The sequence below is a fragment of the Saccopteryx bilineata genome, chromosome 2 (assembly GCF_036850765.1).
Source record: "Saccopteryx bilineata isolate mSacBil1 chromosome 2, mSacBil1_pri_phased_curated, whole genome shotgun sequence".
In the NCBI taxonomy this organism is placed as follows: Eukaryota; Metazoa; Chordata; class Mammalia; order Chiroptera; family Emballonuridae; genus Saccopteryx; species Saccopteryx bilineata.
In genome coordinates this window covers 280,857,773-280,884,920 of record NC_089491.1, presented here as the reverse complement: position 1 = coordinate 280,884,920, position 27,148 = coordinate 280,857,773, and the positions used below count along the sequence as shown (strand labels likewise).

The window sequence follows — 27,148 nt, the reverse complement described above, 5'->3', positions numbered from 1 at the left end:
CCGGGCGCGCGCGGGGAGAGCGGACGTGCGGGAGGGGCTACACTAGTACCGCCTACCCGGGTTTGGGGCGACGCAGGTGCAGTCCTCCTTCCCCCCTCCCCCGCCCGCCCCACGATGGAAGGGGTTGACTGGCTCCTGGTGGGAGCGAGGCGCAGGCTGTGCGGTACTGCTGTGCGCTGTGCGCTCTCCGCCGTCCCCGCCGCTCCTCTCGCGCTCACGCGCGCCAGCCCGCCCATCTCCCCGCCGCGGCTCCTTTGTGCCGGCCCCGCTCCCGCCCCCTCGGGCCTGACGCCCCGCCCTCCGTGCCGACGATTGGCCAGCCGGGCCTCTAGTGGGCGGGACCACGTGGCGCTGCCGCGAGGTATATAGTAAAGGTGGAGCGTGCGCCTTCCGCCAATTCCCGGGCTCGTGGTTGGAGTTGCTGTGTGCAGTCCGCAGTCCGTAGTCCGTGTGTCTGTCCTTCCCCCTGACTTTCTCCTGCCTCGGCGGTTTCTGCAGAGGTCATAGGAGGCGGGGGCCGAGCACGCGTGCCCAGGAGTGGCAGGAGTGGCAGCTGCGGGTGCGCGGAGCCCTGGGACCCCAAGGGCAAGAGGAGCGCGTGGCGGACCAAAGAGAGCCCGCGAGCGGCCGGGTGCCCACCAATAGGTGCGGGGCTCGGAGCCGCCCAGCGCGCGCGGTCCCTCCCTCCGCCCCCTGCTGCCTCCCCCTCCTCCACGCCTGCTCCTGCTCTGCCGGCGCGCGTCTGGCACTCGGAGCGCCGCAGCGGCAGCGGCGGTTGCAGCCTGCGCAGATCCAGGCCGGAACGCTGAGCGGCTGCCGGAGACGACCAAGGGCGCACGCCGCAGTCACCACCCGCAGGACCCGGGGCAGTTGCTGACCCGCCACCATGGCCCGCGGAAAAGCCAAGGAGGAGGGCAGCTGGAAGAAATTCATCTGGAACTCGGAGAAAAAGGAGTTTTTGGGCAGGACCGGTGGCAGTTGGTGTAAGTATGGGCCCCGCAGTTCTCTCCCATTAACTGTCGCAGCGGCGCATCCCCTGCGCGGGCTCTGCAGACCCCTCCGCGCTCACGCGCTGACGAGGGTGGGGAGGTCGCGCCGGCCGACTGGCTTATCACCCTGTGCGGAATGCGGAGTCCCCGGGGTCGGCGCCCGCCAGGCAGAGGGTTCTGTATATTATAACAGGCTGTGTTGGTCATCTGCGGTCTATTTGAGCGTCGCTGGAGCCCTTCCCTGCTGGGAATGGTCAGGCACTGGGAAACAAGATGTGTCTTTCCCGATGGTCATGGCTCAGGTCCTTTAAAAAAAAAAAAAAGACACCCCCTCCCTCCCAAAAAACGAGATTTGAGGATGAGACAACCTCGTGAGAGTAATCGGACCTAATGTGGGCGAGGTTGCGTGTTATAGCACCTTCTAGGCTAATTATGAACCCCCAGGAGGCGAGGGGCGGGGGAAATGCATCCCCACTGCAGTATTTCATCGCTATGTCCAGAGTCCCCCGTGACCTCTCCTGGAGTCCTCACAGCCCCGACACGGCCCGGGGAGCTCCATGTCAGGACTCCGTTTCTGAGCCATGGCCCAAGATAATGGCAAAGTGGTTGATTTCCATGTCTACACGGAGAGGCTGAATCCATAGCTTGGGTTGATCACGACGAAGGGCTTGTCTAAGAAATAAGTGGCACAAAGGCAGGAAGGAGCAGGTCTGAGATTTTGGGCAGCCTGTTGCGTGGCTGGATACAGCCCCCTCCCCCCATTGAAAATTAGACACCTTACTTGTTTTCTGCCTCCATACACCTGGATGGTGACATGTTTTTTTAAAGGTCAGTTTGAAGGGCAGAGTTGTAGGCAAATCTGTGAGTCGTGACTGCAGGGAGGGGGAGGGAGGGGACGCCCCCGGCTTGCATCACCGCCCCCTCCTCCTCTAATATCATCACCATCATCATGGGCACCACCTGCACCACCACTGCAATCACTGAGGGAGCCCTGGAGAGGGGCTGGGGCCGGTTGCTGATTGGGAGCGTCTGTGGACATCAGCAGAATGAGTCAGGGAAATAGTGCTTGGCTGACATTTTGAAATGGAAGAAGCCAGAATATATGATATTTGTAAAGGGAAGGGGAAAAAAAAAAAAAGAAACCCGAACCGCAGCCTGTGGTGTGGGCCCCTCTTGATTGAAAAGGGAAGGGTTAATAATGCATCACTCTTCAAGGTTAGTCAAGGTGAAACCTCACACCAAGGTATTACTGGGAAGCATAGATATCCTTGAGCCATGCTGTGTGTAGCTCCTTACAATGATGGCTCTTAGCTTGTATTTTACGTTTTATTTTATGGGGGGGGCGCGTCTGTTCATCTGTGGGGTGTCTGCCATAGTTCCTCCTTGTTTTATTCACGCGCAGTGGGAAGCCTGAGACAGGCAGGGTGTGTGCAGAGAACAACTGTCGGCCTCAGGCCATGTTTTAGCAACTCCTGCTAATTTGTGGGAGACCTGAGGGTTAGGGTGGGGGTGCACTGCAGAATGGGTCCCCTTCTCCCAGTCGGTCAGACCTCCTTCTCTGCTGGCCTGACCCCTGCCTCAGCGTGGGCCTAGGCCACATTGACTCCAGCCAGGCATATTGCGAAATGGGACCTTCAGTGTCCTTACCTCTCTCGTAAAATATATTTCTTTCCTCGTTCCAGCTGCAGAGCAATATTTGCTCTAGAGGGTAAGGCTGTATGGAACTACTTGTTCTTTACACCGACATTTAACAGGGTGGCACCTCCGTGTGACAGAAAGTGTTAAGGTTTGTGTCTCAGGGTCCACACCAGGCCGTCCAGTTTACATAGTGGACTTTGAGGCTGATGTGACTGTCTCTTCTGTTCTTCGTTTTCCATGGGGCAGGTGCTGGGCCAGAAACCCAGGTTTTGTGTTGCGTGGTTTGTCTGCCCCTTTGTGGCGTTGGGAGAAGGGATGGCACCTCTAGTAGGCAGAGGAGATGGCGGCAGTTGCTGAGCCGAAGGGGAAAAGGCTACGTTCCCAGCACAGTGCCCATGGGGCTTGGGCAGGTGGCCCTAGGCTCAGTCTTGCCTCCAGGTAGATTTTCACAAGATGGGCGCAGGAGCCTCACCTAGACTGTCTGGGGAAATCACTGCACGCAGATCACCTGCGACTCAACTGCAGAGCAGGCACTGGTACGCAGGTCACCTGTGCCGCCCACCTCTGTTGTGTTCACAGGTATTGGTTTAATGTTTGCTGCTGGCCCAGGTGCCCTGTTTCCTTCTGCCTGGGACCCTTTTGAAGGGTCCACTCCCCCTCCCACACCCCCCAGTGGGAAAACCTCTATGCTGCTTGCAATTTTATCAATGGAAGAAAAACTGCCTAAAAGGGAAGACACGCTTCTTAAGCTTGCCCCCTGTGCGCCTCCCCCCAAGGCTCTTCTCTTAGAGCAGCCCCCAGGCCTGCTCGCTCCCCTCCACCCGCAGGAGCTGACCTCAGTACCTGGGCGCCTTTTGCTAAGCCACCACCTCACCGCAAAAGCGGGGAATCCCTCCCTTCTCTCAGGGCCCAGGGTTGCACAGGCTGGCAAGGCCCCATCTTAAATGTAATCAGTGTGCTTGGCAAGTGGCATGTTTTTCCGTGGCTGTCTCTGTGTTTTAAACTGCAGCCTCCATTACGTGCCACCTTACACTGTTAGCATCAGGCACCTGGAGTGGGAGGGCGGGGGTGGGGGAGGTGAGCACAGAATTGCTCTGGGCTCCGGAAACACTGGTGTGCGGTTCAGCTGGGGGCACCAGAGGAGGTGGGGGGATGGCAGCAAGAAAGGTTACCACGGTTCTCTGACCCTGTGGCACCAGCTCGTGCACCTCTCAGGAGCAGTTGCTGGAAAAATTTTCCAGATCTCTTTGACGTCACAGCCTTGCCATTTGCTGGGCTGCCGGCTGCCTGGATACGAGCTAGGGAGAGCGCTTAACCCTTGTCCCACCGGGAGGCAGGGGTGGAGGTGGGCGGCCAGGGTTCTGGGTGCCGCAGCCTTCGCATTATTTTCCCTGTCTCTGAAAGGGATTATAAATCATTGTTCTGGTGTGGTTTTCATGTGTGTTCTGCTTGTTGGAACAATGCTCTGGCCTGACGAATTGCTGATAGGAAAGTTGAGCTTTGAAAGGGATGGAGACCTGGTGACTTGCCCTCTACCCTGCACACCCGTCCCTCCCCTGGCCCCCCCTCCTCATTTACTTTTTCACTAACACAGTCTGTAGCTTTTGCCCAAGGACCCCAGCTCCTAATGTACGAGACCTGGACATTTCTAGATGTCACCAAGGCTGCCCCGCTGTGCAGCCGTGTTGAGTTGTTGGGCTGGCACCGGGCAGCCAGCCGTGCCTGGTACAGCCTGTTACTGTGCAGCTAATCTGGGAGGTAATCCCTAATAAACTGGTAACTGATAGCTCAGGCAGTCTCTGGGCTCCTTGGTTCTTTGCTTTTTTGCTCTTTTAACTACCTCAGCCTCTGCTACGCTGTGGGGTAAAAACGTAGCTCCTTCATCAGTCATTATTGTGGGTCCAGTCGGAAGATGAAATAAACATGTGCTCACCAGTTTTACTAGAGCATTTTTTCCCCTTGGGTGCTTAGTGACCAGTACCAAAGGAAAGGTGACAGGGACGAGCAGGAGAGCCTGCCCAGGGTCCTGGGCACGCCTGGCTTGTCACAGCGTCTGAGTGTTTGGAGCGGCAGCAGAGGCTGAGTTGTGAGAGGGAAGTAAGTGTCAAAGGCTGAGCCAGCCAAGCAGATGAAGGTCCCTGTCTCTGCAGGGACAGGCTGCCATCTGCAGTGCGTTGTGCAAGTATGCAAACAGCCCTGGGTTTTGTTGACCTTCGGTGAACACATTCGTAAATTTAGGGGATAAAGAGATTTCCTATAAAGAATCTTAGTTCTAGCCTAACTAACATCCCTCTTACCTTGAACCAGCCCCGAGCGCGCCCTGCAATGGAAGGCTGCCCTTCCCCCATCTTGACTGCCCTGTCAGCGGTGCTGACCAGTGTTGGAGAGGGAGCTGTGAAGACACAGGGTGCAGCGGAGGCCAGGAGGGAAGTCCACCTCTCCGTCTCTGGGAAGATCCCACTCACGTCCTCAGCACATGACCACATCACAGCCCTTTGTTCTGTTTCCTCTCCTTGCAGTTAAGATCCTTCTGTTCTACGTGATATTTTACGGCTGCCTGGCCGGCATCTTCATCGGAACCATCCAGGTGATGCTGCTCACCATCAGCGAGGTTAAGCCCACCTATCAGGACCGAGTGGCCCCGCCAGGTAACTTGGGAATGTGCAGAAGTTCAGTCCCTTCCCGAGGGGCTGTGAGTATCCCTGTCTGGTCAAGACAGAACTCTTCCGGAAATGGTGCACAGGCCTGGGTAGTCCTGTCCCCCGCCCACGTCGCAAGCAGGGCCTCTGGGGCTGCAGACGTGTCATTGTCTCAGCGCTGTCCCCCCGCCCCCCCTCAGCCTGCCTGTCACCAGCTGTGGGAACCCCAGTGATGGCCGCGGTCCCCGTGTCCCGGATGCCCACAGGTTGTCTGGGATCAATCTAGGGCCTTTCCAGCTCTCACACAACTTTGTCACTTTCTTGAGGGGGGCCTGTGACTCAGAAAAACCCTTTAAAGAAAAAAATACTACTTTGGCTCCTGTGTGTCAAGGTGAACTTCTTCTGCGCAGGGAGAGGAGGTGGGTGTCGGGGGGCCGTTCTCTCACCTGCTGGTGATTTGTAGTTTGACCGTGAACAAAGCACCCCTTCAGTTCCCAGCGTTTCCACCCTGTTTCGTGAGGCTTATTTACTGGCTCTGTGGGCCCACTTTGTATCTTGTCTTCGTTTAGCTCTGCAGACATGGGCTCACAAGGGTCCTGGAGCAGGCAGGGTGCCGCACGGGAGCCCAGCTGTGATCTGGGTCCCATCGGGTCAGCGCCGAGCAGCCTGCACTGTCTGTAGAGCATGTCTGCACCAGTCACCTAGGCCCAGGAAGGCCCCGGCTGTCACGCCCAGTGCCGGCAGGTTAGGACAGCGGCACAACCACCAAATGTGACTGTACTCTCTGCCTCTTAAAAGTCACTGTCAGGAGGACCTAGATCTAGGGAGAGGAAATGTTGCATAACTTCCGAGTTCTGTTGTTATAAATGACCTTGGGCCGAGGTGGGGGGTGGGGGGGAGGGAAGGGTGGCAATGACGTGTCCCCTCTCCAGTTTCCCTGGGCAGCTGCTGAGGAACAGCTGTATTGAGGCGACAGGCCTGAGGCTGTCTTCGGGCACCGGGCAGTCTCGATTGTGCATGGCTGCCCGTCACAGGCTCGCTGTGTCCACCTCTGTGGAAGGGGGGGGGCTCTCTCGGGAGAAAGGCTTTCTGAACATGGGGGTGACAAATGCTGCTTTTTAGCCCCGAGTCAAATGGTCTCTGCTGAAAGAAAAACCCCAAATATTTCCAGGCACATTTAGGTTTAGGTAGGAGATGTTGGAAGTGCAGAGAGAAAGCATGTAAGTATATAAAATGACTTACATCTGACCTGCTGTCCGACCCCCAGTTTCCAGCCACCGTGTCCCAGGGAAGGGGGTCTGTGGGAGATGGGGGTGGGGGAAGGGTTCCAGGGCCCACGGGGAGACCTAGGAAACACTGCCCACGGGTCTTTGTGGCAGAAAAGCGTGGGCTGTCTCCCCTATGTCCTTTTCTGTTACAGTTCTCACATCAGCATTAGGAATCCTAATTTAAATGTGCATAGACCTTGATTTTTTTGCTATTTTTCCATCATGATGCTGTTTTATTATAACTCTTAACACTTAAAGCCACAGTTGACCAGAAAGTCAAGCATTTTGTTTCATTTCCCACATTTAAAAAATGGTCCATTTGGCCTTGGCTGGGTTGGTCAGTGGATAAAGCTCCATCCCAGTGCACTGACCGAGGTCACGGGTTCAGTCCCTGGTCAGGGTGCATACAAGAAGCAGCCATGACACACAACTTAAACAGAACAGCTAAGGGAAATGAATTGATGCTTCTTCCTCCCTCTCTCCCTCCCTCCCTCCCTCCCTCCCTCCCTCCCTCCCTCCCTCTTCTCTCTCACATCAATGGAAAAATTGAAAAAAAAGTGGTTCTTGACTGTATAAACTTTGGGGAGTCAGCCCTTAATAAAATTTAAAATTCCCTTTTGGTTTCCATCAGAAAGGGAAATTTTCCTCTCAGGGAAACAGCGGAAGTGCTGGGCCTTCTCAGTGGGGACCTTGCAGGTGACCTTGCTGGGAGCCTATGGCTGAGGTGCTGGGCCCTCCCGACACCCTCCCTGCCTCCTTCCAGCCCCTTCCTAAAAGACGGTCTCGGTGCCTATATTTAGTGTCCTTGCGGAGGTTGGAGTCGCCTGTCCAGAGGAATGCCTGTGGCTCATCTTGGAAATATGCGCTCCTGTCCTTGGGTCTGAGTCACTAGTCTCATCCTCCCCAACCTGCCACCTGGGCTCTCTGTCACTCCTCTGTCTTTCTGTTTCTTCATCCCCTTGCCTGCCCATCCCTTGGCCAACCCCCCCTTTTATCTGTCGCCTTTCCAGAGGATGTGACGTTCATGTGCAAAGCATGATGGCCTGGGAGCGGGCAGCGGCTGGGTCAGCAGAGCCCCGTATGTCCGACATGCCGCCTGGGGACAGTCCCTGGCCCACATGTGCTCAAGGGGCCAGAAGTGGTCCCTGGTCTTGGCATAATTCAGAGCCTGTCTGCTCCGCAGCGACAGCTCCCTCTGGCTGCAGACTGAACGGGTGCAGAGGAGGAGACCTGGCCGTTCTGGGCTTCGGCTTAGTCTCTCTGAGCCTGAGTTTCATGACAGATAAAGGGGAACATTTTTAAGTCAAATGAACCTGGTGAGTGGGGCAGACTTGGCACAGGGTTTGAAGATGGAAGGACTTCCTTGTGCCATTATTGACGAGTCTGAGGCTCCAGAGCAAACCAGGCCGAACTGGGCTGTGACCGCCCTTTGCGCAGCTGTAATTAGATCTCTGCAGTGATGCATGTGAATGTGGCCAAGTCAGGCAGCCGTGGGCGGCATTTGGGTCTGCCTGTCTCTAATGCTGGGTTAGCTGACAGGCTAAGCGACTGTCTCAGGACTAAATTATGAAATGAAAGGGAAATTTAAGGAAAAAAATGGACGACACAGGCCGTTTTCTGAGTGATGGTGGCTGCAGGTGCCCGTGACACTCCTCACAGGGTCCTGTTTTTGTGGAATATAGGGACAGACCTGCCCACCCGGCCGGGGAGGTCCAAGGCCAGGGCCTCTGCTGAGACACTAGGTTGAAACAGGCATGTGCTGCTCTTGTGGGTCAGAGTGGGTGCCTGTTGGCGATTCCACATAGCCCATCCTGAATCAAAGCGGCCCTGCACTCCTGAGCCATTACATGTGCGCTCAGCGTGTAGTTCTGAGAAGGAAGGTGGTGGGGCCTTCAGAGCTGGACACGGTCCCCACCATCCCATGCACCGCTTAACCTCACTAAGCCTCAGTTTGCTCATCTGTAAAATGGGAATAATGTCCCGGGAGGATTCAGTGAGATGATTAGTATATGTAAAGAGAGTAGTGCTCTTGAGTGGCAAGCGTGGTGGCTATTACAGCCACGTCTGTCTTCTCCCCTCGGATGCCGAGGTCAGTGTTCCAGGCTGTGAGCTCGGGGTGAAGCAGCAGAGAGGCTTTGTCCACTTACAGTCTCATGACGTTAACAGGATCTTGGCTTTTCATGAAAAGTGTTTGGGAGAAGTTGGGTTAGGAAACACGTTTTAAAAAAAACTTTTTAATGTAAATTTAAATGACACTGTATATGTTCCGTAATCCTCTTTAGAATGCTGACGCTCGTGGGTTTTGGCCCCTGCCGAGCCCTTTCTCCTGGGCAGACCCTCTAAGGAGAGGGGTGTCCTTACAGTGGTCAGCAGTGTCCCCTCTCACTCCAGACTGCTGTGGGCTCTGGACAGGGACCGGGATCACACGTGCGTGCCCAGCTCACGCTCACCAGGTCCTGTCCCTGGCTTGACTGCGGGCTCCTTGCCACCTGCCCTTCCACCCCCGGCTTACTGGGCAGCAGTGGAAAGAACGAAGGTCAGTGTGTGTAACTTGGTGGGTCCCGGGGAGATCCCAGCTGCCGCACTTCCTGCTGAGCAGGTATGAATGTGCACGCTTGTCCTTCCTTCCTCATAAGGTTGTGGGCGGCTTTTGTTTTGCTTTGAAGGACAGATGGGTTGGTGTGGGAGGAAATTGTTTGAAAAGAGCCATGTTTTTGCTGTGACAGTAATGAGAATCGAGAATCGGCACGGGAGAGGAGGTGGCGAAGCCAGTGGACCACATGGGGGCACCTCCAGCAGCCTCGATGTCTTTTTTTTTTTTTTTTTTACAGGGACAGAGAGAGTCAGAGAGAGGGATAGGACAGATAGCCAGGAACAGAGAGATGAGAAGCATCAATCATCAGTTTTTCGTTACAACACCTTAGTTGTCCATTGATTGCTTTCTCATATGTGCCTTGACCATGGGCCTTCAGCAGACCTAGTAACCCTTTGCTCGAGCCAGCGACCTTGGGTCCAAGCTGGTGAGCTTTTTGCTCAAGCCAGATGAGCCCGCACTCAAGCTGGCGACCTCAGGGTCTCGAACCTGCGTCCTCCGCATTCTAGTCCGACACTCTATCCACTGAGCCACTGCCTGGTCAGGCTCGATGTTCTCTTGATGGTCAGAAAACAGCTTGTCTTAAAACCCATTAGGGTTCCAAGCAGAACAGCTCAAATCTCAGCAGGAGTGAAATTTTTGAGACATCCTTACATCAATCTCAGAATTCCTCCGCCCCCAAATTATATCACAGGTGACTGTCTTTCACTTAAATTTCAAAGGAGGAATTGGAACCATCTGATCATTGTACTTTGGAGGACTTGTTTTTTTTCGAAGCACCAAGAAGGTGTTTTCTGCCGTTTCGATGAGGTTGCACCAATCTGTGATTTGTGAGCAGACAGGGTAAATACACGGAGCCTTAAGTCCCCTCCTCTTATCTCTGGGTGGTCCTCTGAGCCCGAGGCTGTGGGTGGGCTGGCGCTGGGGGCAGCAGGGTTCGCAGAACTTGCTGCCCAGACTCAGGGAAAGCGTTTAGGTGGGTACACTCCAGTTCTTGCCCCTGGGGGACCCCAGCCTGTGTTGCTGCTGCCTCATCTCTGCCCAAGACAAGGATACGACTCAGGTGCATGGGAAGCCTGGCAGTTAACTTTATAAAATGTTCTTGGAGCCACAGAAAAAATGGGCCTTGCTCCTTGTGCTCCTGTTAGATGAGTCAGCTGAGCAGAGAGCGCTGAGAAACAGGGTCAGGTGACAGACGGTCCCACGGGGGAGGGGAGGGAGGGTGGGAAAGGGCTGAATCCATGAAGCTTCATTTATAACTCTTCTGCTGCGCTCACGGGAGGGCACCGGCCTCGGGCCCCCATTTCCAGGGGTGGCTGCTCATGTTGGGGGCCTCAGCGCCTTCACCCCAGTCCTCTCGTGACCGTGACTGAAGGCCCCTCTGACGCAGACGGGATGAAGGGGAACAGGGAAGTATTCTCTGATGGCTCCCAGACACAAAAATGCACCTTTTCTCACACGCACACATGAATAGACATCACCACATATCAGGTGTAAAGCAGTGTCTTATTTCAGGCCGTCGGTCCCTTAGCTAATGTTCTGTTTTGTATCCAGGCAAGACAAACACACTGCTTGTTGTCCAGGTTGGCCTTGAACGGAAACGCCTGGTTAATGCAGAACACTGGGATTTGCCCCTTTGTTTATATTTCCTGTCACAATAAAAGTCATACTTTTATTGGGAACAGACACGATGGATGGGCTGCACGAAGCACCAAAGATGAGGCTGAGGTCTTATGAAATTAACACGTGCTTTTAGGATAGATTTCCTGCAGGAAATAATTCTCTGCTCACCTGAGAGTGAACATAGATGCCCAGAAAGTATGTGATGGGGGGGGGGGGTGTTTTGCTGGCCCTTGACCAGCACATGTGGCCTTGAGCTTAGACAGGAGGAAGAGTTTCTGTCCGCTGGGGGCTGGTGAACTTCCAGACAGGTCACAGAGAAAGTCCAGCAAGTCATCTGTCCAAGGACTTTTCAAAGAGCAGATTCTCTGGACTCTGGAGCAGGCGAGGGGGCCTGCCTGGAAGTGGGGCATAGAATCCGGTAGATCCCTATTCCCTGTCACAGCTGAGCCCGAGGCAGGAGGTGGGGTACAGGCTGCCAGTTTCCAGAGAGCCCAGAGGCGCCTCTCTTCTCCTGGGCCCTCCCTGTGTTCTGCCAGGTAAATTGATAGATCTTGCAAAGGCAAGATAAAAATTAAAACCCTTAAATTTTTAAAAAAAATTTTCATGGCTTTGAGAGAGAGAGAGAGAGAGAGAGAGAGAGAGACATCAACTCGTTTCACTTAGTTCCATTTAGTAGTGCGCTCATTGGTTGTTTTATGTGCCCTGACCGGCAGTGGAGCCTATGACCTCTGGCACGCCAGGTAGAGAATTGATCCACTGAGCATCCGGCCAGGGCGAAATTAAAACTCACTTAAAGGGAGAAACTCTGCGTGTGTATGTACATGTATGTGTACACATGTGCACAATACATGTATGAGTGCATGTGTGTGATTATGTGTATATGTACGTAGGTAAGTGTGTGTGTGTAAACTATACCTTTCTTTTATTGGAAATTACTTTTGAACTCAAAATATACAGGAGAGAGATGATGTGCGTGTACCGTGTACGTGGCTACACTGATGAATGTTTTCCAGCTTCCTGTGCCCTTGGTGGTCACATGGATCCCTTCCTGAAGGTTTCTGTGGAAAATGAGGTAAATTATTTGGGTACACTTGAACCTTGAATGACACAGAGGTTAAGGGTACTGACCCCCCTGTGCAATTGAAAATACACTTAGAACTTTTGACTCCCCCAGAACTGACTTGCTGATAGCCACTGTGGGCAGAGAGCTCCACCATTAACGCAGTTGATTGACACACGTTTTGTATGTGTGCTGTATACTGTAGTCTTACAATACAGGGGCTAGGAAAGAGATATTATTAAAATCATCAGAGGAAGGCCCTGGCCGGTTGGCTCAGCGGTAGAGCGTTGGCCTGGCATGCGGGGGACCCGGGTTTGATTCCCGGCCAGGGCACATAGGAGAAGCACCCATTTGCTTCTCCACACCCCCCCCCCCCCTTCCTCTCTGTCTCTCTCTTCCCCTCCCACAGCCAAGGTTCCATTGGAGCAAAGATGGCCCGGGCGCTAGGGATGGCTCCTTGGCCTCTGCCCCAGGCGCTAGAGTGGCTCTGGTCGCGGCAGAGCGACGCCCCGGAGGGGCAGAGCGTCACCCCTGGTGGGCGTGCCGGGTGGATCCTGGTCGGGCGCATGCGGGAGTCTGTCTGACTGTCTCTCCCCGTTTCCAGCTTCAGAAAAATACAAAACAAACAAACAAAAAAAAACTTTAAAATCATCAGAGGAAATACATAGATGGATTTTATGTATTCATGATGTACCTAACTTTTCCTTAATAATCCGAGTAGTGAGTTTTCTTCATGCTCTCTGACCCCCGGGAGTGAGTACTTTTTCAAAAAATGAAATTAGTTCCAGTTCCAGTTTGGTAATCAATTTATGGAAACAAGAAGAACATACATTTGCCTTTTTTTAAATATTGCCTTACACATTTTTAAAATAAAAGTTTTTGTTATGATTGTACTCTGAATGGTCAGGAGGCACAGACATATATGAATGTTCGTACTGCTCAAAGGGTTGTTTTTTTTTTAAGAAAATACATATTTTTAGGCTACATAGTTCGTCTGGGAATTTTTTCAAATTGTTACAGACCTCAGAGAGATTTTCCAATATACTGAAAAAAGTCCACATACAAGTGGAGCGACACAGTTCAGACCCCTGTTGTTCAGACCCAAGTGCACTGGGTCCAGCAGGTTTGGTGACCGGCACATACCTCTGTGCTTTGGTGTCATGCAAGTGAAGGTTACAAGGGTAAAGGGGCTGCGTCCCCTTGAAATACTCCAGACTGAGAAATTCTGAGCTTTCTACATTGTATAAACCTAACTGGAAACAAAATGCTTCTTCCTTAGGGAACAGCATTTCTCTCTGACTTCGCCCACTGAAGCCCCAGGTGGAGAGTTGCCTTTGTTTCTCCAGAGTTGGGGACCAAGCGAAGCCGAGTGTAACTCTAAAAAGCATGTGCAGAGCCAAAGGTTTCTAATCTAATGTAAAGTTGACATGGTGTTAAGAAACAGATATTAAAATGTCCATGTCCTAGTTATTATTTCTGTCCTTTCAGGGGACTTGATTGAGCGATAATGTGTAATTTAAGGCACACGGTCCCATTTGCACAGCCCCATGGGGTTCACCATGGTTCATGTCAGCTCGAGTTCGAGAGATGGGGGCAGCCACAGGTTAGCTCTGTTTCCAGGAATACCATTTGAAGCCACACGCCAGTGACTGGGTGTCCTGTGGTGTTTGGCCTCGGGGAGTTACCACTGCGGACAGAGTTCATCCTTGACAACAGTTATGACCGACACCTTAAGGAGCGGGCATGGCAGAGAGGGGATGGGCGCAGGCCATCAGTCTGGGGAGGGGACAGTGGAGAAGCCCCAGGCAGCAGGGTGGGATCCCCACCAGCCCTCAGAGGGTGCCCCAGCTGGAGAATTCGTGTGTGGGCTTAGTATTCCCGGGGTTGCCAAACCCAGCCCCCGTCCTTACCTGGCTCTGCTTCCCGTTAGTCGGATAGTGACAAATAGATGGTTTTAAGGATGTAGATGTCAGGTCAAGGGCCTTTCGTCTGCTCCTTGAAAGTATTTAATTGCTTGAGAGAAGCTGCTTTGGAGAAGAGGACTTGGTTTACAAATGGTGAGGTTCTCCAGAACAGGCTGGCCCAGGGCATGGACCTCAGAGCTTCCAGGAAGGGAATCCTCCGGCCAGCAGGTTCTGGACAAAGAGACAGGCGGCCGAGAGAGCGGGTCCTGGGGAGACTTTCCGGAAACATGAGGGAGGAGAGCACACCAAAGGGGCAGTAGCCACACTGGGAAGCGCGGTGGCTGCCTGTGTGTGTGTGTGTGTGTGTGTGTGTGTGTGTGCGCGCGCGCGCGCGCTCCATAGGCAAGCATGCAGAGAGAGCAGATTGCATGACCTAAACCTTAACTATTTCTGCTGCTTTTTTGGAAACATTCCAATCGAAAGTGGGTTTTCCGAGAAGGATGGTCACTAGGGCTTGTGTGAGTTATGCCTTCTTGGGCCCTTCAGAGATGACCGGGGAAACCTTGGCTGCAGAAGCGGCCAGTTTCCGGCGCTTCAGGAATGTTCCGTCTGCATTTCTCTCCACGTTGTAGCATATGGGCTTGACTGGGCTCAGAGCATGAGAACACTTCCTGAGGGTTTCAGGCTTTGAGTGGTGATCGGTGTGGTTCCACTACTGATTTCATTGTTTCTTTGCTCTGTGTTGAGACACATGAGGCTAGTTTTCTTTTCTGCACCGTGGGTACCATTTTGTACTGTTCTGCATGTAATGATAACTATTTGCATAAGTCAGCTCCGAGATGATTAACAGCAGGTGCTTGCTAATCAGAAAGGCTGATTAAGTCTCTGGATGGGCATGGACTTAGCTCTAACCGGAGCTCTGGGCGTGTGAGGAATGCACTTGACCAGCATCCACCGTCAGTGGTGAAAGCCCAGAGCGCTGAGGGACGGCAGCTGGTGCTTTGGGCTCTTGCACGTGTCACCTGCTCTCTTAGAGGCGACCCTGGCCTTGGCATCAGGGGAGAATGAGATACACTCTGCCCCTCCCCCCTCTGGGAGAATCAGAGAGATGGGTTACCACGGAGATGGAACCTTGAGCAGCCAGGAGCCGGAGAGGACACAGGCACGTTTGACACTCACCTTGCATTTTAGGTCCTACCAGGTTGACTCTCCACGTGATCTTCTGGATTCACTTTTCTCTTTAACTTGTTGGGTGAGACTCCCCAGATCTCACACCAGGCTCACTGACATTTTTGTTAGCATTTTGTTTTGTTTTTTGCTATGTCATCCAGTCTGTTGGTGGACCACGGATGGCGTGGTGGTTACTGATCACACTGAGGTCCCTTGTGTCAGCTGCCCAGGTTCCCTTCCACCCCCCCATTCCTGAAGATTCGGTAAGACCGGTCCTTGGTTTCTGACAGCCACTCTCGTCGTCACCCTCTCTCTGCCCACCCCTCTCCGGCCCTCCCTCTCCCAGGCTGGGCGACACTGTCCAACCCTGTGTACACAGACCTCATCACTCATTTCGGTCCCCACCCTGGAACGGGTTTTGGCAAACCTCCTGCCTGGCAGGCTCTAAGGCGTCTGTTGGAGTTGTGCGGCGCCTGCGCCCTGGCCGTCCCAGGGACCCTGTGGATGCCCCTCAAGGCTGCGTTCTCTCCGAGGAGAACCCCCCACCTCCTCAGTGCTGTTATACTGCTGGCCGCCTCTGCATCTCCTGCAGGTCTGGGCAGGTCACCTTGACTCCAGTGTCTGTTACAACGCAAACCAGTCATGCCCTTCCCTGCCAGGTCTTCCCCGCATCAGCGGGTGGGGCCCATCTGCCCACCCGCCCCAGGCCCCAGCCTGCGGTCCTGGTCCTGGTCCTGGTCCTAGTCCTAGTCCTGGTCCAGTGCAGGCTCCTCACCTGTGCTGCTTTTGCTTTTCATCTTGGTCGGTACCTGGCCTCTTCGAGCTGTGAGTGATCACAGTGCCAGTTTTCCTAATTTAATGCAGAGAAGGATTGTTCAGGATGCATTTACATGCCTTTAGTCATACATTTTTCTGTGGTTTGGGGGCATTTTAAAAAACGTTTTAATTGTAGTAACCTTTGTTTATTTTTAACTGATTTTTTTTATGAGTTCTGCTCACTTCCCCCCTTCCCCTCCCTCCGTCACCACCGACAGCCCTGTCCCGGAATTCCTCGGGTCCTAGCCAGCCTTTTGAAGTGATCCTTAATGTCACTCCTCCAGTTGCTTGTCTTGGGCCACCCTCTGCCTGGCCCCAGACCCTCATACCTCTGGGAGCCAGTAGCGTGGGGGCAGCCCGGCCGTGCCCTCTGAAGCCCAGAGCCCCCCCGTGGTCACTAGGCCCAGCCCTGCAGGTGCCAGTCTCAGCCCCCACAGGCGGGCGGCGGCTGCGTGCTTGCTGTACTCGGCTCCTGTCGCGTTGTGTCCCCTCTTCGTGTCTGCGTGGGCACCCAGGAGAATGTGCTGCTGAGCTCCGGGCAGGTCAGCAGATAAAATACAGGATGTCCAATGACATTTGAACTGAAGCTAAATCACAGGTGATTTTTTTATTTTATGTGTGGGTCTCATGTAATCTGTGCAGTACATGTCCCCCATCATACGTAGGACAAAGCTATCTAAAAATTACTTGTGGTTTAGCTGAAGGTCAAACGTGATGCGGTATCTTGTGTTTTATCTGGCTGGCATCCTGGGCCAGAATGCCATCGGGTCGGCCTCTCCTCCCCACTGTCCCTGGACAGGGCCGGGGACTGTGGTCCAAACATCTGTCTAGGAAGTCTTGTGATGGCAGAGTCTTCTGGAAATTAAAGGATCTAAAAAACTGGTTTAAGAGTGGAAACTCCAAGGTACACATACTTTGAATTTTACTCAGTAATAACCACTTCCTTTTGGAAAGCAGGTGCCTTGTACATCCCTGAGTCCTCCCGATCAGGTTAGAAGATGCAGAGTCACCTCTCTGGAGAAGTTCTGAGTCTGGCAGGGTTTGGAGAGGCCTGGATTCACTGGCAGAGAGGAGGCCCAGAGCAACCGGGGCTGACCCGAGGGAGGGCGGGAAGGTCTTGTGCGGCCCAAGAGCTGGCCGGGCAGGTTCCGAAGGTGTGCACAAGGGACTGTGGGCCGGAATTCTGGTTCCGCCGCCTCCTCTGTGACCTTGGTCTAGGCACTTAACCTCTCTGTGTGGGAAGTGTTTCCATTCATAAAACGGAGATAACGCCTATCATGCCATGCGTCTGGGAACATGAAATATAAGAGAGGACGATGACATTAAGACATAGTCATAGGTCCTCGAATCTGAATCCCAGAGGAGCGATTGCTCAACATCACGAATCCGACACCTCCTTTTTAGCCACACGGGATGAGCACAGGATGTTTTGTACGGGGAGAGTCGGCTTTGGGATTCTTGTGGGCTTCCTTCCCGCTAATGACTTTGTCTCTCTAACTCTGCCTGGTCTAGGATTAACACCGGTTCCTCAGATCCAGAAGACCGAGATCTCATTTCGTCCCAGCGATCCCAATAGCTATGAGGTGTACGTGCGGAACATCCTGAGGTTTCTGGATAAGTACAAGGACTCAGTCCAGAAGGATGACATGGCTTTTGAGGATTGTGGCAGTAAGTAGGCTCAGTTTTGTTTTTTGGTTTGTTTTTTTTTTTTCATTATTTAAAAATTATTTGATTTATTTAGAGAGTGAAAAGGGGGCCCGGGGAGAAACCTGGATGTTTGCTCTTCTACTTAATTTATGTATTCATTGGTTGATTATGTATTCATTGGTTGATTCTTGTACGTGCCCTGACCGGGGATGGAACCTGCAACCTTGGCGTATCAGGAGGACCTTCTAACCAACAGAACTACCCAGCCAGCCAGGGCCACGTAGACTTAATTTGGATGTTTGTGGTTGCTTAATTCACATTTCCCGTTTCTATTTGTTACTTAATCATTGAATGATACTCCTGAAATAATTCAAAGATCGAACTCTAGCCATCGAGAGGACACTATTTTTTTTTTTTTAAAGCAGGAAAACTTTTTCGGTTTAGGCTTGCAGGCAGTGGAAGAAACAATGTCTAGTCCTGAGTGTTACTGTTACTGCATTTGAAAGACGTCTGACTTTAAAAAACTAGACACTCCTGCTCCCCCCTCCCCCCCTCAAGCTCTGAGACCGCACTTCTGCTCCTGGTGCCCTGGTGGCCACCGCTGTTGACAAGCACAGTTGCGTGCATGTCAGGATGTCTGCCTCTCCCCTGCCTGTGTCCCCATAGCGGCCCTTCGGCCTGCCCGTCTGCGACCGCCCCGCCACTTCCCACCATGACAGGATACCCTCTGAGTGACTGGGTGGCACTGGCCCTGACTCCATTTAGCTATTTGCTGGTCCCACTTCTTGATGTGGCAGATTGTTCCTCAGTCACAGTGTGGGCTGAACTGCCTTGGGAATCATTTTAAAAAGATTTCATTGAAAAGAAACGTTTCACTAAGGTTTTCTCATTAGAATCTAGAGGAGGGTTTTCATCTTTATTGTAATGAAAAGGGCCGACAGATTGGATTGAGGCACTTGACTGTTGGCAGGAAAGTAACTGGTGAACTTGAAAGTACATAAATTTTATATGCCTCACTAGTCTGCGAGATGTTTGGTATTTGAATGCTATATTTCTTATAGTCTTTCTCTGGGTGTGTTGAGGAATGATAATTTTTAAAAAATGCTACAGTGAGGTTTCCCAGTTGAACAAATGCTTATAAGAACTTACAGCTTTGGCCTGACCAGGCGGTGGCGCAGTGGATAGAGCGTTGGACTGGGATGTGGAGGACCCAGGTTCGGGACCCCAAGGTCGCCAGCTTGAGCGCGGGCTTATCTGGCTTGAGCAAAAAATAAGCTCACCAGCTTGGACCCAAGGTCGCTGGCTCGAGCAAGGAGTTACTTGGTCTGCTGAAGGCTTGCTGTCAAGGCACATATGAGAAAGCAATCAATGAACAACTAAGGTGTCGCAACAAAAAACTGATGATTGACGCCTCTCATCTCTCTCCGTTCCTGTCTATCCGTCTCTCTGTCCCTGTTAAAAAAAAAAAAAGAACTTACAGCTTTGGAAGGCAAAAGCTCAGATCCCAGAGAAAAATGTTAAAAAACCTTGAATGGTGGTTGAAAAAGAAAACATCCAGTCTTGCCCTCGTTACTGTTTAACCTACTAATTGGAGACATAACCCCAGGAAATTCTTTAGAATCTTGCAGTTCCGCAAAGTATTGATCCGGATGTGTCCTAATCATAACATCCCAGCAGCGCAGGGCTACGCTGTGTGGACTCAAGAAAGGGATGCCTCTCAAGACAGGGGATCCCGTTCCCTTGAAGGCGTTCAGTCTTCCCAGCAGCCAAGCCATCCATTATTCAAGGACGAGAAATACTGCCAGGGACCAGATGTACGTGCCGATTGCCACGCAACACGGCGCTCTGGTTGGGGGTTAGGCACTGCGGTGGCTTTTGGTGAGACACCTGTTCACACTCTCAGTGCTGAGACGAGACGAGATGTGGCTGCGCAGAGCTGCACTGTCCATCTGTCCTTGATGATCCTGAGGGGTCGCAGGGAACGGTGTGAACATGTGTTTGCGTTCTCAGGTGTGCCGAGCGATTACAAAGACCGAGGCCCCTTGGACAGCGACGCGGGCCAGCGCAAAGCCTGCAGGTTCAAGCTTGAATGGCTGGGAAACTGCTCTGGCCTAAATGACGACAAATTTGGCTACAATTATGGCAAGCCCTGTGTCATCATCAAGCTCAACCGCATCGTGAGCTTCCGGCCAAAGGCAAGTGGCATTTCAAATGACAGACTTCAGGCGAGCTGTGCGCACTCGGGGGTGGGGGGGCCCTTCATTGGTGTGAGCCCAGACTGGGGGCTCTGACCTCCCTCGGTGAGGACTGGAGCCCGGCAGGGGGTCCGGGCGGCTGGCTGTCAGCTGGCCTCCCCTTCCCAAGCGGGCGGGATCAAGGGGCAGCGCCCAGTTCTGCAGCGAGCTCGCTGACCCTGTTCTCCATCCCTGGACTCAGTATCCACGGGATGGTTTGTATAAAGTGAACGCTTTAAGAGTAAAAATAGGAAAAGGTATTTATTTTTAGATTTACAAGCTACCTACACAGATAGTCACATACTGGCTATGGGCCCATGGGAGGCCCAGAGCATTTTTTTTTTTAATTAACTGGTCATCTGAAAAAAAAATTTTTTTTCTTTCCTCCCTGAATGGAGATTTCCTTGCAAAATAAGAAGTCGAATGCGATCTTAGTTGAACGTCGGTAACCCCGCTGTTGGCCTATGGCCATATAGCGACTCCCAGTGGGCAGACATCACTGGAGGTCAGCAGTGGGCTGCCTGGGCTCACTGCTGGGCCCTAGTAATTCTTTACAAGGAGGAAGAACGTACCGGTGGTGTCCTTGCTTTTATAAAACTAGTTATGTTTTATTCTCTCCTTGAGCTCGTGAGTGGATAGTGCAGGGTCCCCTTCAGCATGAACTGCCCCAGCAGAGGCCCCTCTGCACCCATGGGGCATTGCCCTGAAGACTGCGGTGTCGTCCTGGCGAGGGCTGATCACCAGGCACTGAGTTACAGGAACAAAACTCAGAGCCGTCCTGGAATCTGGCTCTTTTGTTCACCAGTTGTGTCTTCATGTTTTTGAAGGTGCATTAATGATTGAGGGGACGTCCCAAGAGAGTCAGATCTAGAGAATTACTCTCTGCTCTAAAAGAGCAGTACCAGGATCATGTGTGTGCTGACTGGGGACTGTCCCCGTTGCCCGATTGCAGTCTGTGTGTGTGCAGCCTCTCACATCCCGGCGCACAGGGCGGTGCTGGGCGCAAGCACGTGGCCGTCTCCCCCACTTTCGGGATGTTCGTCACTCTCCTCCCACGGTGGCTCTGAGCTGGGATTTAAGGGAGGGAAGGGTCTGGCTGTTTTCACCACCGAGTCATGTTCATAGTGTCCTCTGGGTCCTTCAGTGGAGTGACCCCTTCTCAGGCCATCCATTAGGGCAGTGCCCCCTGTGTGCAGACTGGACGTCACTGTCAGGAATGCCTGCAAGGGCACCGCACTGAATGCGGACAGAAAGGGAAGAGCCTGGTTGGGGAGGGTGTGCTGTGGGGGGGCGCAGTGCACTGGACGTCACTCATTCACTCGTGGCTCTGGACCTAAGTGTCACGAGCACAGAAATGCCAACCAGCTGTTCACGTTACCAAATGGGGTGGGGTTTCTGGGGGGCGTTTTCAGTGTCCCTCAGAAAAGCATGTAATGGGTGCCCAGGAGCGGTTCCATTCAGCACTGGGCTGCGTTGTAGCTTCACTGTGGTGACCACAAAACCCGGGCACTTGTGTTTCAACAATCCCACGACCTTCTCTGTGCCCGTTGGGCACACGTTTGTTCTGCCCTCCCCAAGTGTGTGGTTGTTTCGGTCCACTTACCATGACCCATGGACGTGTTTGGGCTACAGACTCGTTTTATTTTTCAAAAATTAAAAAAGTTATTTACAGACTTACAAACGTGGTTTTATTTTTAGCCTCCCAAGAACGATACTGTGAATGGTGCTCCATTGTTGAAGTACAGCCCCTATGTCCTGCCTGTCCAGTGCATCGGCAAGGTGAGGAGGCCTGGGGGCTACTGGGGGTGGGAGGGGTGCGGGGAGACGGGGGGAGGCTGTCCTTAGTTAGAGGCAGAACTTAACATGGGCGACAAGAACTATTGCTACGAGGAGCTAGTCTCCATCAAACCAGTTGTAACTCTCCAAGGTGAAACCTCTCAACGGAAAGAAATGTAGCAGGAATGAATCTGTCAGTGTCTCCCCCAGACTAGAAACCGGAACTGTCTGCATCTAATCCAGGGGACTGTCGCTTTACAGAACTGAGAGTACGTGAATAGCCCACACAGGTGCTTCTGTGGCCTATGGTGAGGAGTTAGGGACATTTATTTTTAAATTGGTAACTTCACATAAAAAAATGTTTCTGGTTTTTCTTTAAACAGTATTAAGGGTCACAATCAGCATGTGTTCCCTTTAACTCAAACACTAGATATCTGGTGGACTGTTTGGACAGAGGACAGAGTAAAGGGACCTGTTCCCCAGACTGCCCTGTGGCACACTGCCACCAGGAAGGGTGAGCACAGGGAAACGCCAGGCAGCTTGCTCCGCCTTTGGCGGTGACGGCACCGGAAGCTCATCCCGGACTGGCCGTTTTCCAGGAGGCCGGGTTGGCCCGGAGGGGACTTGCTGACCCTTGTCTGTTTCCCTGTGCTCAGCAAGAACAGGCCCTGCGTGTGGCCGTTTCTCAAGGCAGAGTCAGTCTAAGGACGGCTGCCTGCTCTGTGTCAGATCGGTCTCAGTGACCTCTGGGGCGAAGGGTCAGCTACTTTGGGGACCGGCGGGAGCCGGGTGGGTCGGGGTGGCCCGCAGACCGCACTGTGGGACGGAGGGGCTTGTCCCTATGTGAGAACACGTCGTGGTCCAGGACACAAACCCCTCACGCCTCATCTCCTCTGGTTCCTAGCGAGACGAGGACAAGGACAAGGTCGGGAGCGTGGAGTACTTCGGCCTGGGCGGCTTTGCCGGCTTCCCGCTGCAGTACTACCCCTACTACGGCAAGCTGCTGCATCCCCAGTACCTGCAGCCGCTGCTGGCCGTGCAGTTCACCAACCTCACCCTGGACACCGAGGTCCGCGTCGAGTGTAAGGCGCACGGTGATAACATTGGTTACAGTGATAAAGACCGCTTTCAGGGACGCTTTGATCTGAAAATTGAAGTTAAGAGCTGATCACAAGCACAGATCTTTCCCACTAGCCATTTAAAGAGTTAAAAAAAAAGATACAAAAAACCTACTAGTCTTGAACAAACTGTCATACGTATGGGACCTACACTTACTCTATATGCTTTACACTAGCTTTCCGCATTTAATAGGTTAGAATGTAAATTTCAAGTGTAGCAATAGCAACAAAATATTTATTCTACTGTAAATGACAAGAGAAAAACTACAAATTGAGCCTGGGGACGTGCCCATTTTTACTGTAAATTATGATTCCATAACTGAGTCGTAGTGCGCGGTGTTTCTGGCCCCTGAGTATTGCTGCCTCGTGTGTTTTCTTCAGTGTACAGTCCTACAGGTGCACACACACTCTGGTCATTTTTCAAGCCATGTTTTATCGTCTCTTGTTTTCTACTTTATGTGAGCAAGGTTTGCTGTCCAAGGTGTAAATATGCAACGGGAATAAAACTGGCATGGTAGTTTTCTGGGGGGCGGGGCGGGGGCGGTGGGGGGCTGGCTCTCTCAAAGATAATGACCCATCAACAAGCATTTTTAACACACTCCATAGTCTTTTTCCTGTGGTGTTAGGTCTTTCTTTTTTCCTGGGGGTGGGGAGGGGGCTGTCATGGGGGAACTGCCCTTTGGATTGGGGTGGCACCACAGAGACACAGACAGGGGATGGGTTGTGTTGTGCTTGGTGTCGAATGCTGTCCGGTTGCCTCTCCCCGTGCCCTCCGGTACGCGTCGCCCCCGCGGCCTGTGGTCCCGCCTGGTTCGCTTTGCCCCCTGCTCCTCTCCTCTCCCTTCCTCTGGAGGCATCACGTGCTGGTGCTGTGTCTTCATGAATGTTTTAGCCATTTTCATGGTGGAAGAATTTTATATTTATGCAGTTGTACAATTTTATTTTTTTCTGCCAGAAAAAGTGTAATGTATGAACTAAAACCAAAGTCACTTGTTTGAAAAATAAATCTTTATTTTGGACTTTATAAAAAGCAATGCAGTACCCCATAGACTGGTGTTACATGTTGTCTACAGTGCAAACCCATGTTCTAACATCTGTAATACTGCCAGGAGTCCAGTGCTCTTGTTGATGTTGTATTCAGTCAGGCTAAAACAACGGACAATAAAAGAATGAACACATTCCTCATGTGTGTGGTTCGCTTGTGTCTCAGTGCCCCTGGTGTGGTGGCTCCTTTATCGTCTACGCTGCTAATTATCCAGGATCTTAAAGAAATACTGAACCTGAAAGACAGATATGGTTTCATTATAATTCACGTGGAGTTTGGCCCTGTCCACCTGACAGAGGCTGCGAGCTGTCGGGACCAGACACCAGGACACAGGTAGGTTAACAGGAAGCGGAGAATCAGCGAGAAGATAGAAAATTCAGAAGTGTTTCATGGTGCTATTTCACCTTGTTTAGAAAACAAACTTCTGGTTCCTGCTGGTGTTCCACAAGATACGTTTGTTTAAAAAAAAAAAAGGCACAAGTTGTTAGTAGTTCAGTTAAAAAAAGAAGGTTAGGCTTGAGGTTTGGTAAATTAAGAAGGTTCAGACCTTGCTTTTTTGGTGCGAGGTTTGGCCCAAGTCCGTCCTTGGCCATGTGCAAAGGACGAAAGGGCTTTTGAGAAGCATCAGGTATAACAGCTGAAGACTTGGTGTCACTTAGCCAACATGGGAGATGCCCACACAAAACTGGGGCATCACATTTCTGCAAGTGAAACCTCCCGCACAGACGCTGAAGCCCTAGCTCCAGCAGGTCCTGTCTGCCTGCAGGCTGGCTGGCCTGGGAAGCTCCTTTGGAGGGAGGTGGACCACCTCTCAGTGTGGGAATTTTGCTCTTGGAAGAGGGTATTTCTCTTCCGGGTGACAGACCAGACATAGCAGTAACAGCTTTAATTCCATCTTACCGCCCCATTTACAGCCCTGCTAATCTGCTTTCGTTTGTGCTTTAGAAATACCGCCTGAGACTTGGTTATCTCCAGAAGAGCAACAATCCTGTTAAAACAGCACTGGGAACTGGACGCGCACAGCCAACTCAGCTGCAGAAGCTTTGAGCCTCCCTCCAAGCTGAGGAAATGCGCACACACACCCCCACACACACTGCACAGAGCTGGTTGCTCAGAAAGGACCCCCCCCCCCCGGTCCCACGCAGAACTAGGAGGTGCCGGTCCAGTGACAGGATGGTTTGTGAGGCTCAAACAACTCATTTTGCAGGGTCTTCATTATGAACAAGAGGGGAATGGCTTTGGGTCTGGGGAAAGGAGGGCATTTACTCAGGAGGGCGGTTTGCATTTCTGAGGCTGTTCCACGGTTACCACTGTGGTCACAGACTTGACCCACTGGTTTGTGCACCTTCTGTCCTGTGTGATTGTGTGTGGATGCTCTGCCTCTCGCACCCTTCGAGACTCCGCCCACTCCTGCTTCCCTGCAACCTCTTCAGGCTGTGTTGACCTGTCCCCCACCTGCGATCCTGAGGGTTAGGTCTCCAGCTGGAGACGGAAGTGGGGTTGGTATTCTTGGAATCAGTAGGTCCTTGCTGACTGCCGACCCCGTGCCAGGCACTCATCCCAGGAGGGGCAGAGCCACAAGGAAGCAAAGCGCGCATCTGTCCACGCTCCGCTGCAGCTCACAGTCTACTGTTAAGTACTCGCACATGTCTGAGCCTCTTGATGCTGGTTTTCTCCCCATCCCCCTTGGACCAGTTGGGCACAGACAACATGGTCCCCTAATGGATGAAAAAGCCATAAGTCAGAGACGGTCCCTGATGCATCACCGGGAGGCTTACTGCCTTTTGAGCTGCAGCTTCAACGGTGTCACCTTGAATAAGATCCTCTTGTTAAGCCACTGAAATCTTGGGGCATATTTGATAATGCAGCTAATACCGGCCCCCTTCCTCTTTTTAACCAAAAAAAGTAAAAGTTCTGTATTCTTAAAACTATAAGACATCGAAAGAAACTGAACCAGATACAGATAAATGGAAGGCTATATCTTGCTCATGGATTGGAAGAATTAATAATGTTAAAAGGGTCCATACTACCTAAATAGGCAGATTGAGTGCAATCTCTGTTAAAATACCAATGGCATTCTTTTCAGAGAACCACAGAACACCTCGAATGACCAAAGAAATCTTGAGAAGGGACAAAGTGGGAGGTGTCATACTCCCTGATGTCAAACTATCTACAAAGCTACAATAATCAAAGCAATATGGTATTGGCATAAAAACATACACAGATCAGTGAATAGAATAGAGCATCCAGAAATAAATTCTCATCTATATTGTCAAAGTACAACAAAGGTAGCAAGGATATACAAGTAAAGACCATCTCTTGAATAAGTGGTGTTGGGAAAACTGGAGATCCACAAAAAAAAGCCACTTTCTTGCACCATATACAAATATTAACTCAAAATGGAATAAAGACAAATGTTAGACCTGAAACTAAAAGAAACTATAAAACTAAAAATACAGGCAGTGAACTGTTTGACATCACTCTTGGCAATATGTTTTTGGACGTGTCTCCTCGGGTAAGGGAAACAAAACAAATGAGGTTACATCAAAGTCGAAAATTTTTGCCAAGCAAAGGAAGCCATCAGCAAAATGAAAAGCCAACTTAATGAGAAAACGTATCACAAATGATATACCCATAAAGGGTTAATTTTCAAAGTATGTAAAGAACTCAAAACTTAACATAAAAAACCCAATCCAATTTAAAAAGATGCAGAATAGACCTTTCTTCCAAGAGGACATACAGATGGCCTACAGACATGAAAAGATGCTCAATATCACTAATCATCAGGGAAATGCAAATTAAAACCACAATATCACCTCACACCTATCAGACAGGCTTTCATCAATAAATCAACAAGCACTGGCAAGGTTGTGGAGAAAAGGGAGGCTTCATGAGCCATTGGTGGGACTGTAAATCAGCGCAGCCACAATGGAAGATGGTGTAGAGCTTTCTCCAAAATTTAAAAATAGAGCTGCCATACCATCCACCAATTTCACTTCTGTGTGTTTATCGGAAGAAAACAAACGCATTAACTCACAGCATGACTAGTCACAGCCAAGACACACAAGCACCCCAGATGCCCGTCAGCAGGCTGGTGGGTAAAGCAGTGCCGCCCACAACAAAAGGTGGCTCGGCCAGGAAAACGAAGGAAGCCCTGCCTGCCGTTCACAACAGCAGGGACGGATCTGGAGGACACTGTGCCAAGTGAAGTAAGTCAGAGAGAGGCCAAGTACCATGGGGTCTCACTTCTGTGGAGTCTAAAAAAACAGAAACAGACCCAGAGATGCAGCAAGCTGATGGCCGGCCAAAGGGGAGGGAGGTGGGCGGAGATGGAATGAATAAATGGAGCTCCACCTCCTACCATCCACCCTTATCAATTCTCTCTAGTTACTTTTTCTCCAGTAGGTCACACGTTTTCCGGATGTACGGACAGTGTCACCTGCCTACTTAATGGTATTCTTAGCACATTGTAGAAAGGAGTTTTCACTCAAGTCCAGTCAATCAGATGCTTAACTCCAGACACAATATAAAGGGAGCAAGTTTTCCCAAGGCCATGGTTCTCGAAGGCGGGCTGGGTCCCTCTTGGAAACAAGCACTAGAAGGCTTACATTAGAATAAAGGGAGTCAG

At 51.7% G+C, this 27,148-nt stretch overlaps 2 protein-coding genes across 2 annotated transcripts in view; one reads left to right on the top strand and one right to left on the bottom strand.

Annotated features, from left to right (window-relative positions):
- Window positions 1–380: 380 nt before the first annotated feature.
- ATP1B1 (ATPase Na+/K+ transporting subunit beta 1) lies at window positions 381–23,656 on the top strand. Its single transcript, XM_066261090.1, has 6 exons — window positions 381–983; window positions 5,147–5,275; window positions 17,213–17,368; window positions 19,358–19,542; window positions 21,280–21,360; window positions 22,262–23,656. Exons 1-6 carry the CDS (start codon window positions 887–889, stop codon window positions 22,523–22,525), a joined length of 912 nt encoding a protein of 303 aa, XP_066117187.1. The 5' UTR covers window positions 381–886; the 3' UTR covers window positions 22,526–23,656.
- Window positions 23,434–27,148, bottom strand: part of NME7 (NME/NM23 family member 7) — a 154,073-nt gene continuing 150,358 nt past the window's right edge. The window contains exon 12 of the mRNA XM_066261087.1: window positions 23,434–23,755. Within this exon, the coding sequence (XP_066117184.1) occupies window positions 23,723–23,755 (33 nt within the window). The 3' untranslated portion in view covers window positions 23,434–23,722. The remainder of the gene's footprint in view (window positions 23,756–27,148) is intronic.